General features: G+C 43.0%; 1 protein-coding gene across 1 annotated transcript in view; it reads left to right on the top strand.

Annotated features, from left to right (window-relative positions):
* T265_03173 (hypothetical protein) overlaps nucleotides 1–14,689 on the top strand; it is a gene marked incomplete at both ends in the record, with an annotated part of 81,812 nt that overhangs the window by 11,180 nt on the left and 55,943 nt on the right. Inside the window, one exon of the mRNA XM_009167586.1 lies at nucleotides 2,401–2,435. Coding sequence (XP_009165850.1) covers nucleotides 2,401–2,435 — 35 coding nt within the window. The remainder of the gene's footprint in view (nucleotides 1–2,400; nucleotides 2,436–14,689) is intronic.

Raw genomic sequence — 14,689 nt, 5'->3', positions numbered from 1 at the left:
CAAGGAGAGAGTTATTAATGGGGTGGGGAGAGGGGGAAGAAAAAGTATGTGAAGGAGAAAGAAGGGAGGCGTCAGCAGTAGCCTGTTTTCGCTTACCCGCCCTGCCGTATGCAGCAAGTAAGGCGACCCGGCTGATGGCACCACGCGACGGCCGATGTGGCATGAGAATATTGTTAGTTGATGACATCGTGGTTGGTTTTGGTTGTCGCAGTTTAGGAGTTCCCATTTGGTTACAAGATAACCCACAGAAACTTTTTAGTGGTGTTGCACAGCATTCAAGCGAGACTAAGACTTATTACAAACCGGACTTCGATTGTAATTGAGAACGCTTGCTTCACAAAAATCCCAAAGTTGAAATGCTCTGCGGTCGTCTTACACAACACCAGTCATATGTAGGAACTCATTTTTAGTGAAATCCGCGGCCCTCACTTTTGGCCCTCAGGTAACAGCACTGTCTGACAGCTGTTCTTAAATTCACCGTTTCATGTCCTTCCCCAATGGATCCACTGTCCCAGTAGTTCACTGCTTTTTGGTTGGGACTTTGTAACGTGTTTAACTGCATCGCAAGATATATCTTGATTAGTTTCCAGTTAGAAAGCACCTTGATCCATATAATTTCATCTGATGAAAACACACCCTTCATTTTAGTCTATGCAGAAAAATTTTCACCTCCTGCACGCGAGTCCAGTGTGAGTGCAAGAGCAGCTTGTTGTCCTGCTTGCTTCAGAGTGCGAACATTGAAAGCGGCCAGATAGAGTGGGTGTCGAGGCTTGAGGACTGATCTGGAGATTCCTGAAGATGTCGGCGCCATGTGACGAGCAGACGCTGCACGCAAAACCGATGCATGACGAACGGAGTCATCAGTCCTAAGTGCTGGGCCTACAAGGAGAGAGTTATTAATGGGGTGGGGAGAGGGGGAAGAAAAAGTACGTGAAGGAGAAAGAGGGTAGGCGTCAGCAGTAGCCTGTTTTCGCTTACACGCCCTGCTGTATGCAGCAAGTAAGGCGACTCGGCTGATGGCACGTGGGCTGGGATACTGCAAGGGCGCCCACACCTAGACAAGTGGACCATTACGGTCCTCAACCAAAACCTTTGGCTCAAAAGCCTAACCGCAAGGCAGTGGTGTTTGGCGGGAAATGCAAATGCATTACCATTTCTACGGAACAAGTCGCCACATGTTTCAACTCCCAACCTGGAGGGCCAGGAGACTGTGTTCGTCAGACCTCTAACCATTGACCAACCAACCACTGAGCCACCTCGCCGCCGTTCCACAAACCGAAACCTATTGATACACTTGAATCCCTTGACACCAAGGAATTCAACTGGAAAATTTAGCGCGAAAATGTTTCCCGAAATATTTATTTTGGGTTTTTCACCTTTTGCCAAAAAGGTTTGACCGCTGAAATGATGGGAGGTATTTTTAAGGCCATACTCATTCTTCTCGCTTCAACTATTGCGACACTGAAAACTTCGGAAATTCCACTCGCGGAACTCTCGCACAGAAATACTGAACTATATGGCTGTGGTTCCAATTGAACCGGAATAGTTTTCTTATCTTGTATCGAAGGTTTGTCGAAGATTGTGCCTTTTAGAATCTCATATCCCGAACCACTAAATTCGGATTGTATTAGATTCGTCACGCCGCCTGATGCTGAGCACACGATAGCCTTAGTGTCGGCTCTTCGCCTCACAGAGCATCTCAAATGATTTTTCAGAGACTCGGGAACGGCCATCTGCTGGCTGAGTCCTGTTGAATCCTGATTGTCAGTAGATCTATATGTGTTCGCTTCTGATAAAGGCAACCTTTTGGCATTCTGCAACGGAAACAAGTGATTCATCTGTACCTTGTCCAGGATGCTCTCACATAATGAGTATTGTTCATGGCACAGTTAACTTTTAACAATGAATTACCCGTCTAGTGAGCTCTGCTTTTTTTCAAACGTGCACAGCAGCTAATGTATCCTATCCATACTGTGGTTTAGCCTGCACTTCGCAACCTGCGCTCCAGTTTGACACTAATTACCTACGATCCGTCTGTTTTCTGGCCTCAGTGATCATCTCTACTTCCCGTTACAAATTTCAATCGCCCACGTCTTTTTGGAATAAACTATTTAAGCGGTCTGTTGTTCACTGCAGTTTGCTTTGTTCATAACAGTCCCGACAAGAAACAATTTCAGAAAGAAAAATCAGTTATATCCACTTGTGTATAAATAGCAATTGTGATAGGTTTAGAATCTCTCTGGTAATGTCAGTTGGATCGCTAAAACACACTGATCGTTATCGAACCGCCTGCTGCTTGTGTCATCCAATACTTTGTTCTGAAGATTCGATCAGGTCTTGAATGTTTTTCTGTAACTTTCTGGATTTCGTTCTCTGTCATCCATGTGTCTTACTTTTCAGGGCTTGCTGATCTTGGATCCAGCAGGTACAAAGATGTAAGTAGCTGAACAGTATCTGAAATTAACGGTCGCGTAATGTCGTAATGCGCTTATTTCCGCTTCCGTATCCATATTGTTTGATATCCTCACCAGGCCTGTAATTTTACCAGGACTTTGTGAGTTCCTTTTGATGGATTAGTCACCTGCTTATGTCTTTATTCAGCTATGTTTGTTTAGAATGATACGCTACATTTTGCAGTCAAAAGCACAAGACGTCATCCATCATTGGTGTCTTCCAACTAGCTAGCTACTATGAATTTGAATCACATCTACGAGTCTTCACGCTTGGCCCCATCTTTTGTTGAACCAAACATCAGCTGAACCTCATTGATGCGTGACGATCAACTCAGGTTGTGACCGTGTCAGATTGAGGCCTGATGCCAACCTTGACGAAGCTAACACCGGTACATTTTTTGTTTATGTGCCACGAGAAATTTTGCTTCCACTGAGTTTTGCTTACCCCGAAAGCACATAAGACTAGTAGTTTGCTGATCTAGAAGTGTTGCCCAGTTGAGTTTGCTGAGATAAAGTTGTCTTGCGTTTTGAATCCTTCAGTCCATCCTCCGGAAATTCAGTGTTACAGAAGTAATATGAACAAGTGGCGTTTTTTGTGACAAATACAATCATTTGCGAATCAATTTGGTTTTCACGGGAGACCCAAGTGAATCTCTCGTTTACCAGTTTTCAGCACCCTTGTGAGTAGTTCCCATTATGAAAATATACCGCCATATCTTGAATATCGTCCCAACTGAAACATGAGGCGACCTGGGCTCACCATTTGAAGCACATCATAAACGAGAGATTCAGTTGAGTCTCCGGTGAAAACCAAATTGATTTGCAAATGAGCGTATTTGTCGAAATCATTTCAATTTGGGTTCAAGTAGAACATAAGGTTGACGGAAACTCGGGAACTGCGCCTAACTGATGAGCCCCACAAAGGGCGAAGCCGGTCGTGGGCTGTGGAAGTGTCTTCAGCAACCTTATGAGTAGTTTCCTTTATGAAAGTGGCGTCTTTTCTTCTCTAGTGCTAGCAAAATTCACTGTCTTGTCCGGCGGTAGTATTCAGTCAAAGTTGATAGATCTGCAATAGTATCATGGTCTCCAGCGTCGTAATATGTTTTTTTCCTGTTTGTCATTGCTAATCACTCATCAACTAGGTGGTTCAAATGTCAATCGTTTTCAGAACATCAGTGTGACATTCTTATCACCCTTGTTGAATGGTTCATCAAGTTGGAATTTAGGGCTTGGTGCGGTTGGCAACTCGATGCTTTGAATCTGGCTGAATGTTCGTGCAACGTTTGCGTGCGTTTCATCTATCCGTTCAGTGTCGATGATAAATGCTATCCGACCGAGGAATGCGACAATTTCTTGATTTCCGGTCAGAGTCTCATTAAACCACGATTTCTGTTGTCGTGGAAGGGTCATTTAAGGGGTCGGGATCCCATGAAGACCATCTTGAACACATAAATTAGAGATAATTCAAGCGATAGCTTTGCTTGTAGAACGCCGCGCAGCAAGATTTGTGTGAGTTCGCTTTCCGCTGCAGTTATTTTGATCTTCCCTTGGATTGCGTATAATTCTCTGCCGAATGCCTACTCAGCTTAACCATGTTACTCGCCGTGGAATGCGTCTTCCACATTCCGACCGCTATGTTTCCCGTCAGGATTCTCAACGGCCCTTTATCGTATAGGTAGCTTTTGGACCAGTAGACTGGCATTTCTTCGGTATTCGGTGCGTGTTTCTCGTTTAACCGGCAACTCAAAGATACAAGGAGTAGATCGTCCCACCTTTTTTCTGTCTAGTCGAATAAAGACTACGTTAACATCATTGGATCTCCTATGATCACTTGTGAGGCTGTTCATTGAAGCCTCAGGAATTTTATGATAACAAAAATACCTCTTAAAGTTTGTAGTGGGATAGATTGTATTTTCTAATGAAACTGTGCTATTTGCTAGCTGAGTGAGTCCTAGAAGAAAGTAAGATAACGAATCTGAATACTCCCGGGGAGATTGTATTCAGGTCTATGGCCCGGAAATTTAGCTAATACGAGGGATAACGTAAATAAGCCGACTGATAGCAAAATCAGTCTCATTCAGTTAGACGGAGAATGATTAATTGTCCCTTAAGTCGTTGGATTTGACAGCATGTTTCACATGGCCAAAGGAAGTGTCCTAAATTTGTACGAATCACTCGTACAGCATGTTATGGAGTCTAATGAACTTATTGCGATTGCTTCAGCTGTCACCACCTAGGCCGTCCTATTAATCTATCCTGGTAAACTAAGGCGCAGTGTGCAGGTGAATTCAAACTACTCGCTTGGGTGACCACTCCTAAGGATATGTGGCAAGATCGAGCTTTTGACAGCGATAATTGGCCTACCGTCACCCTGGTGCTTGCTTGTTCTTTTGCAAAATTACGATGTACTGCGCACCAATATATTTGACTTGAAGGTGTGAAAGCAGATACACAGTGGTCTGGATGCAACACACTGCTTATAAGTTTGCTGAAGAAAATCACTACAAACGAGATTAGCGGCTGGGTTCAGTTGATATCATAACCAGGTTAGTGCGCAAATAAGAGTAGTCGGCAAATACACAGCTGAACTTATCTCCGAGGTTGAACTCAGGCACACTGTTCTTACTAAGACAGTTCTTTTTGAACACTGCGAAGACTGACCGTGTTTTTCAACGGGTTTCCTGGCATGTTTACTCCATGTATACTTAATTTTAAGAAGAATCCCTAGAAAATCGTGGAGCCTATTTCTCGCAAGCAATCTTTGAATAGTCGTTCGTTGTTAGGGAAGCGCTTGAGTCGGATTTCCAATATGTCGTCATAACAAATCTATCTGTCTCGATTACATATATATATATATATATATATATAATGTCGAAGGCATTTTTATTTGATTCCGATAAAAGTACCAACGTTTGTATATTGCACGGTCCGTGTGGCCTTTCTGTATACAAATCGCTATAATGAATTCGTTGGTGTCCTGTTTGGACCCATATCTAATAAATGAAATGACATTTTCGTTTCACTGTCACACATGAAATGAGTGGAATGAGGTGATTGGGCAGCAATACAAGAAAAAAGTACTATGCACTTGATCCTACACTTTGGGTGACCATTTTAAACCTTACTCATGAAAATATAACCAAAATGAGACCAGTTTGAGGGACTATAGCTACTTGGGCGATCTGCCGATGAAGTGTTTAGTCGAACCGAGATTGTACAATAAACTTATAGCGTTTTATTCTACCCATATTCAGAGCTGTATTGAAAACGATTAGTTGAATGGCCCATCCGAGTGTACCCTTTGATACTTAAAATTGTCTGCTTGGACATTCGTTTGCCTTGAAGCGAGTTCTTCAGCTGTTTGCTAAACAGCTTGTAGTCAGTGAAACTTCTGTGAGATTCAAACAAAGTTTTCGCAACACACCATGGCCAGAAGGGCAAGGCGAGTTGGAAATGTGCATGGGAGGAGAACGACTAGGCTGTCTCATCCATTCACATCCGGTACGTTTAAGGTAGGGAGGAAAACGACGAGGTGGCACGTAATTCGCCAGTTATCTTTGCCACAGACGTGATGACTACATTTAGATATATTGCTGAGGAACGTTTCAACTCTGTTCCCGTTGAAGAACAACGAACTACAATAATTTATGCTCATATGAATTGTCCTACTCAACACGACGTCGCTGCTGAGAGAACACTGTTAACTATGTTTGCAAAGATAGCTGTTGCTCTGTTCACGGAGTTGGACAATTAGGTTGCAAAAGCTCCGTGTGATGAAATCATCTAGATGTAGCAAGTTAGTGGCGTGTTCTAGTTAAGTATTGTCTCTCCAAACTGTGCAACTCATTTCGTTGCCGGTCGATAGCACGATGGTATAAGTTATTAGCTGAGATGACTAATCTGATCTCGTATTCGTTGGTCAGCCTAGTGTGAGTGAAAGCATCCTGGAGATTAGAGTTTCAAAGCTTCGGCTAACAGGCCAGCACTAATTTGCATTGATAATTCACGCCTGCTTGCGTGTGCAGTCCGGTACTTCGTTGGTGACGCAGGCCGAATTCCACTAGCACACTTTTCGAATAATAAACCGATATATTCCTTTAGGAATCCACACAGGCTATCAATTATTTTGATGATAGGCTGATGACACGACATTTTGGAAATCCACATCCAAGATTGACATGTGGTGCTTGAAATTTTTTTCAACTGGATTCCGGAAACAACTTGGGCTCTAAATAAGGCCACACCTACGATCATCGTCATGAACTTCGCCCACAACACGTGGTCACTCCCTTGCAAAACTTTCCTTACTCACGATTGGTGGACCCTATTTTCTAATCTATTTCCCATTGGTTCGCTTTGGCTCAGCCATACACACCTATTCCCTGCGTATTAAAACATGTCCTTCTTTCATATACATAAGTGAACGGGCTCAAAATTATAGCTTCGTCATGCAGTCGGACTGTCTAGTTCTATCAGAATCATATCACGCCCCGGCAAGTCCGGCGGTAAATCCTGTAACCACAGGTGTCGTATCCGTTACGTGTGGATTTCCGATGAGTATGGTTTCCACTCGCCGTGGACTATCTATGGGCTCTGGTGAGGTATCCAGCCCAGCACAGCTGTTTAGTCCCGCGCCAGTTCGTTCAGGAAAAACACCAGTGTCACCCGTAGCACCAATGGAATTTACCGGTATAGTCTCTTCGGAGTATAGCGATGATGACGCTGACGATGCGGAGATTCAGGAAAACCACCACTCTGCACTGCTTACGGTTCGTCCAGACAAACGATTGACAAAAGAGGATCAAACTCAAGTGATGAAAACGGACACTTCCAAGAACTCCTCTGAACTCCTGGCAAACCAGAATGTCGAGGTTCCTTTCTCTAATTCTGACCATGTGTTGTTCCGTTCTGACTGCTCTCACTATCATGACAAATACCACCTCTATTCATTGGAGTACAACAAATCAGTCGACGATGGCTTTCCACATGATGAGGAATTCAACTTTCGTATGCGAGCAGAGCCAGTTAGTTTATCTGTTGACATATTGATTTCTTCTGGATTACACACGGCCATTGTGTTTGATGACGGTGCTCCAATGGATTCGATAGACCAGTCCGTGTTCAAGCGAAAGATACAGAAATCATCATCAAGTCACTGTGTTGCCATTATTGGTGATATACCTCATACTCCCTCTCAGCGAGATTCATGTGCCTCTTGTTCATTGGACAACCCTCACTGAAAGGCACACAGTGTTTCACAGGTGTTGGAACCTGAGAAAATTTCTCCGAATAACCGTAAATGAGACGCACTAATCGGCAAGCGTCCCATCGAAACAGTGGTTTTAACAGTGAGAATATCCTTGGAGAACTTCTTGATTGGACAAAAATGCCTTTTGGAATTACCTTTTGTCCTACTGGACTTGAACAGCCTAATTTTGCAATGTGAATCCGAATCTTCCGTTAGTTCGCTAAAACTGTTATTTACGCCGATCGATGTCTTTACCGTCATTTGTTTATGGGCTAGCTAATGTGTTTACCCACTTACTTCAAATGGGAGACCACTTTATCAGAGCCTATGTCTTCTACTCACTCAAATTACCCGGTTATCTTGAAAGCCTCCGTTACTGCCAAGTTACCCACGGTGAAGTCATATGCCTCAACGCAGAGCGTTCTTCGCGCTAACCCATCGTTATGCTGGGTGTGGGCTGTAGTCTCAAATTCCGTCCACCGATAACTTCCGCTATATTATCCCGTGAAAATGGTTTTTAAATGAGAAGTTCGTGTTTCATGTTTTCCCGAGCCCAAGTTTTCCATTCAGCCTTGCCTGAATCATGCTGCCTCATCTCTGATTTCCTTGAACTGACCTGCATTAACCATATGTAGGTGTGTTCCAGTACATGAAGCCTGACGCGAGAACCTTTCGCCTGCAATTTTCGCAGTGGTTATGGTCTAAGGACTTTTTCAGAATATATTAACAGGTTTACGATGCGTTGAACAACCTGGCAGCTGTTGGATCTGCTTTCTTACCGCTAACCTCCAAAATAGGCAGTGATTCCAGGCAGTGATTCACTGATTGCCTGTCATCTGTTTGAGTAAATCCGGTACATTCTGCCTGATACTTCCCGGTTGCTGCAAGATCTATTAACGGTCACTCATTAGTACACACTGTTTTTCATTCACTACGACACTAGCAGATCAAAAACAGCTAAGGGCGAATTCCCGTACGTGCTTGTTTGCAGTGAAGCTTCAGTGCATGGTTTTCCCTGTGACAGGATATTGACGGCATGGCATCTGAGAACATAAATGACCGTATACTCACCCTATTTTTAATTATCCGGGATGTGGTTTTACTTGGTTTCTCTAACTGGACCTTAATTTCTACCGTTCTAAACCAAAAAGACCAAAGGCAGTCTTCTTTCCAATGTGTCATCGAATGTCAGGCGGTTTGCCTGACACTTCTGAGTATGCATTGGCGTTCCGGTGTAACTGCGTTCCGAAGTGCTTGTTGTGTCTGACGAAGGCAACTACCGAGTGTGAGGCAGTTAAGTTTATGATTATCTCTTGTAGACAGATGAGATGCAACTGATTATGCGACCTGAAACACTTCATACGAGAACGCGAAAGAGGTTGAGTAATTGATGCTAGCGTAGTCTAGTCGCGGATGGTGGTACGTTACCCAAGCACTTTCGCCTTGGGTTGTGTGAAAAGAAAGCGTGGGAAATCTAGTTTTGTCTGGATGTGCGAGTGACGTTTGAAGACAGCCATGTATTGAAAAACATCATTGTGGCCGGTAGAACTAAATAGGCGCTTACGAAAAACTGATCTTTCCTCAGCATTCAACGTGTCAGAAGCATGTTGGAACGAAAACGTTACGGTAATTTCCAGTGGAAGAAACTTCTTTGGTCCATTTTTTTGTTCGGGAATACACTGGCCGGCGATAGTGAACTTAGCTAACTTGTACAAAGGACCATATATTCGGTTCGGCAGCCCACCTTTTTTGAGGCTTATTATTTGGGCGCTGTCGGAAAACTTTCAGCAAATTTCTGAATAGTATTTTCTTTGAAAATCTACTACACTCTCTCGAATATTTCACGAAGCGAAATATGGGGCAGCCTTTGCGTAGTACATTTAACTTATCAGTATCATACCAGAGTGATTCACGTGGGTTTCAGCTGATTTTCCCATGAAAGCCAATTCGGTGTGCAGGAGCGTGTATCTCGGGACTATACATCTGTTTCAATACACACGGACGATGTCAGACTATCAGTGTCTGCTAGATAAATTCGGTGAACTACAAATTGGAGCAACAAAAACTCATGAGTTACCGACGTAAGTAACCAGCCCACTCACGGTTGTATTTGGTATTCGATAACTAGTCATGATTCCCGCCGAAGAATTGCATACGTTTCATCGGGCCGAGATTTCTGTTGTAGACCGCCCCGAGTGAAAGATACAAACAAACGGAACCGCCGGAAAAGGTCGGAAGCTGTGATATTCTTGAGATTTATGTTTTGTTTACTAATTTTGGTAAATGTAAAACTCTTGTAAAGCGGCCTACGAGGTGGCTCTTCCTCGTTCACCTTAACTGAATAAGGGTTTCAGACCAGCATGTAAGTACGTCACACTTGTTGTCGTAAACGTATTGCTTCACCTTCATAGCGGGACCAAACAATGTAATCCTTTTCGTTCTTTCGGAAACACTTTATTTTGCGGTCCGTGAAACAGCTGATAACGGGTTTCTTTGAACCGGCATTCGCCGAGCCACAAAATGAGGGTATCAGACGAGGAAGTTTGTTTTTAATTGTGTTCGGTCCATAATAATTCTGTGCTATCAGACTATCCAATGGGTAGTCATTTTGTCCTAGCGAATAACCTATCTGACGAAGACAGCCATTCTAAATTCACCAGTTTTGTAAAGGTTTTCTGGGTGGATATTGTGTTTACTTGCCAACCCAATTCAATAACGACCAATCTACGCGCAACCGATGAGTTCTGAGAAGGACAAGGGATGCTGCTCATTCAATCACGTCCTTCCTAATCGTGACATTACTCAATTCTTGCCAATTTTAGAGCAGACCATTCGTGTTTTCAGGTCTACTTACTCAATCCAACGTATTATTCCTTATTTTCTGTCCAGAATTTTTATTGTATTGCTTATTCCCTCGACCACTTAATTAGCACACCGAATTTGTGCGGACAACTTGTCTACATAGATTCTGAGCACTGTGAATATACTTTTCTTGAGAAGCTAGCCCACTTCCAGAGTGTTCATTTTGTTGCCTAATTAAATCCTCTGCTCATTGTCCCATCCAATGAAGTGCAATTTATGTTGCCCAAAGGTAGGATTCTCGACGCATTTCCCTTGTCTGTTCGTTAGCTACGGTGACATAAAGCTGAAGTAATTTGTCATTTTCCTTTGGTTGAATTTTAGACATTGTTTTTTCTTGATTTTGCTATTCTCCAAAAGTGATCACCCAAAATGGGTGCTACAGTGCCACCGTTAGCCACGAGCACGTGAACCGTATCCTCCAGTCGGACATCAACTACTTTCTTCTCTACAATGTCTGTTTGTCTTTTTAGGCGGTGGGAGAAAATTGCTGTAGCTTCACATCATGGGTAATCAAACGAAACTTCACTTTAACCTGAGAATGATAAACTTGACTCCCGATGTTACTCATTTATCGCATAGTTGTCACGTCTCACCATCACCGTCGCATATTTTGTTCATCCATCTATTTTTTTGAAAAGCATCATTTTCGTGTTTGACTTTTCTGTTGGATAAAAATCTGACCGATCTACAAAAGCCTGTGCCTGCCCTATTTGAACAGCGATCCTAGTACACTGAATTTAGGACATTAAACTAATAACACCTTTTGATAGTTCAGTCAACTTCAGGAAAAGCGGTTTTTGCTCTGAATCTCCCTCTGAGAGTGAAGCATATCCGTTGTTTCGTCCTTGACATAACATTGCTGATATGATTGCTGGAAATCCTTCGACAACCAACAAACGACCTTGCCTTTTTTGAGGTTCATCAGGTAGCCGTGGTTCCTTTAACCTTTTTCCCACCTATGCACATGATTGTACACAAGTGTAGAAGTACAATCATTTTCCAACCAAGCTGGTTTTAAAGGGGGACGCATTCGAACTGCAGCTGAATCCATCTTTTCTGGTATTCAACCCTCCCGCGTTGAACGAAAATTGGATTCCAAAACTATATAACTTTGGAAACCATTCCACTCAGCAGCTGACTGAACATCGCTGTCAAAACGGTTACAAAACTTTCCGGTAAAACTTCTATAGAGCTTCTTGATATGTGCACAAATGACGATTCCCAACGAATATGAATCTTTTCAGTATAGATTTGCTTCCCCCGCAAGACCAGTTTACATAAAGGGCTTGCGTTTTCATGACCAAATTTTGATGTGGTGCTTTGGACGTGGTTACTGTTATACATCTTGTTCTGTTGGTAGAAGACATGAGACATTTTTATGCCGCTAATACTTCGTCTAATTTTACAGAACACCATATGAATTTCTCTGTTGTTAAAAAGCCTCACTGGAACTTTGTAAAAATCTGCTCTCTGTAGTACAATAACGCTAAATAAGTTGGTAAGAAGTCACCGTAACACAAGACTAGAATATTGAACCCTAGTCGTCCAAAAATCGTATCGAGCTTCATTAGATAAAATTGTTTCCAAGGTGAAGAGACACGCGTCCAAAAGTGTAAGAAACAGAACTCAGTAGATTACTGGTTACTTTTCCTAGATAGATCAGTGCGTAAGGCTCTGTGGTTTTCATCCAAATGAAGTCTGAAAACACGGTATCCAGGGTTAGGTTCTCGCGTTGTTACCTTTTGCCTTCTGTCAATATTCGAAAGGTTTTATTTTGAGTTAGATTCCTGATCTGTCCAGAACACTTGTTCAGCTTAAAAAGCCATCTGTTACATCAGTTGACGTACCATTGAGTCGGCCTACTAATTCCTCGTCTTTGATATCACAACCATGTTTTATACCAACTCTTCACAGTTTGGAGTAGCGCTGGTTCGTCCTGGCCACTTCATCTTCTTGCCGGCACTTGAGCAACATGAGAGCACACAGCAACCCACATGAAACAGTCTCACCCAGAAGGGAAACGCCTTCGAAAAGAAGACCGTATTCGGAGGAAAAAGTTTTTTCTTCTTGAAATATTTCCTCCCTTTTGAGAGGAACCGATTCGCCCGAAACTTACGGAAAAGGATGTCTTATTTTCAGAGCGAAACCGCCACAGTTTTATTGAATGCCATGGGATTACCAACTGACGAGGTTGCAAAAATCTACATTATCCCGTGACGTCAACTGTCACTTTGTGACTTAATGTGACTTCCTGTTTAGCTATGCACTGAAGCACTTTAGCAAATGTCACTGGTTTGTACTTCAGAATGAGATCTATCAAGCTTGAGAAATCAGACGAAGCAACACAAAGCCACTCAATATTTATCAACTTCCTAAGCTCCCACGAGGCTATTCTACTGCTCCGGATACGTCGTAGATGTGTAGTTAAATTGATGCGGGTGTGAAATTCGTCAATTTTCAGTGTAAATTTTGTCCAACAATTGAGGCCGATCTATGCTGAAAAACTTGGAAGCAATATACAGCCGTTCAATCCTTATTGCAAATCACTAGCAATGCAAACCGCACGAAATGCTAGGACGTTTTGAGTCCGGAGTCTCTCATTCAGCAGTTTGAACACAATATTTTGTCCGTGAGCAGGCTGATCGACGTTGTAAGTAGCTCTCACGTAGGCGGGATACTGAACCGCTCATCCTCTAGTCACATAAATTGAATCATACTGTCACTTATTGACTAACTTTTCAGAAGAAAGTTCTCTTTATCGGGTGAATTATATTCGTTCTCTGAAAATGAGTGACTCCACATCCTACCCAAGTGCGAGCTAATCACACTGCCCATCAGCCATTCATGGCCGAACGGTTGAAAGTTCAAACTACTAGCCGGAATGTGGTGGGTTCGAAACTCCCTGGAGTTTTGGAAGATGCAGGGTAGTGACGATTCCGAATAGGAATAAAACGCCTGTACAATACCTCTTGGCTTTTTAGCATATACTGGCTCCATTTATAGAACAACGTCTCAATAGAACACATGGGCGAAAAGACCTGAAAGGCACTCTTCTTGCCCATGTTGATGCTTGGTACATTTCTCACACACTTTTTTAGCTCCAGGTCGTCTAGAATATGTACGCCAGAGTAGGCGAATGGCAGCTTGAAACCCCTTCAAACGCTTTTGACTGGTCGTTTGTATGCTGGTGTCAGACAAGTTATAATGAGGTAAACTGGCGTTGTTGTAGTCAATGAGTGATGTTTTATGAATGAACTTTGCTGACGGATGTACAAAGCTAGCCAAAAATGCACATAGACTATTCACAATTGGTGTGCATATGAGAATGTTATGTCGAACACTCTGGAGACCCGAATATTTATCTGGACAGAAAAAACCGCTCGATCATTCTTTTTTTATCACCCACATGACGGGTTGCGCTGCGAACTAACTGGCCCTGAACAACATCAAAACATATCCAATGTAGGCCTGAATCGATTTATCCAACTCAGCTTGCTGTGCGTTGGGTTCTGTATATGGAGCGGTGAAGACGATGAGCTGAGAATTTTGAGAACCATTGGCCTGAAGTGAAAATTTATCCGCCCAGTGGGTCTATCATCAGAGGAATGGTACGAGCTCAGCTCGCCTGCCTCTGCTGCTAGTTGATCTATTTTGAAGTCCAAAGCTTACACTTCCGTCTGTCCTGTCTAGAATACGAATGGATGATACCCGAGTCGGATTTTCCCGGGCAATAGTGGTCAAACTTCTGGACGCTTGCGCGTAGGAAGGGAGCTTGAACTGAGCTGATTTTGGTGCCACACGCGAGCTCGCACCACCGATTAAGCCCGTGGGAACAAAGTCTTTAAGTTGCAGAGGAGTATAGCACCATCTTCAATGTAGCACCACGCAACGTTTGCCGGGTGTCACGCATTAACACACTGTCAGATTGGCAATGTATGACCTGAAGACATTCTACTAATCCTACGGATACTGACGTCACCCTTAGGTGACAATATCACTCATTATGAACGTTTATCACAGCCGGCTTCAACAGTAAATCAAACAGTTTCGTGAAAGGTTGATTGTTAGGAAATTTCCACTCGATAATGCAGGTGGATGCACTTTGGGTGTAAAATTTCATCCCTAC

The sequence above is a fragment of the Opisthorchis viverrini genome (genome assembly GCF_000715545.1).
Source record: "Opisthorchis viverrini unplaced genomic scaffold opera_v5_43, whole genome shotgun sequence".
Lineage (NCBI taxonomy): Eukaryota > Metazoa > Platyhelminthes > Trematoda > Opisthorchiida > Opisthorchiidae > Opisthorchis > Opisthorchis viverrini.
This window is presented reverse-complemented; position numbering and strand designations above follow the sequence as displayed.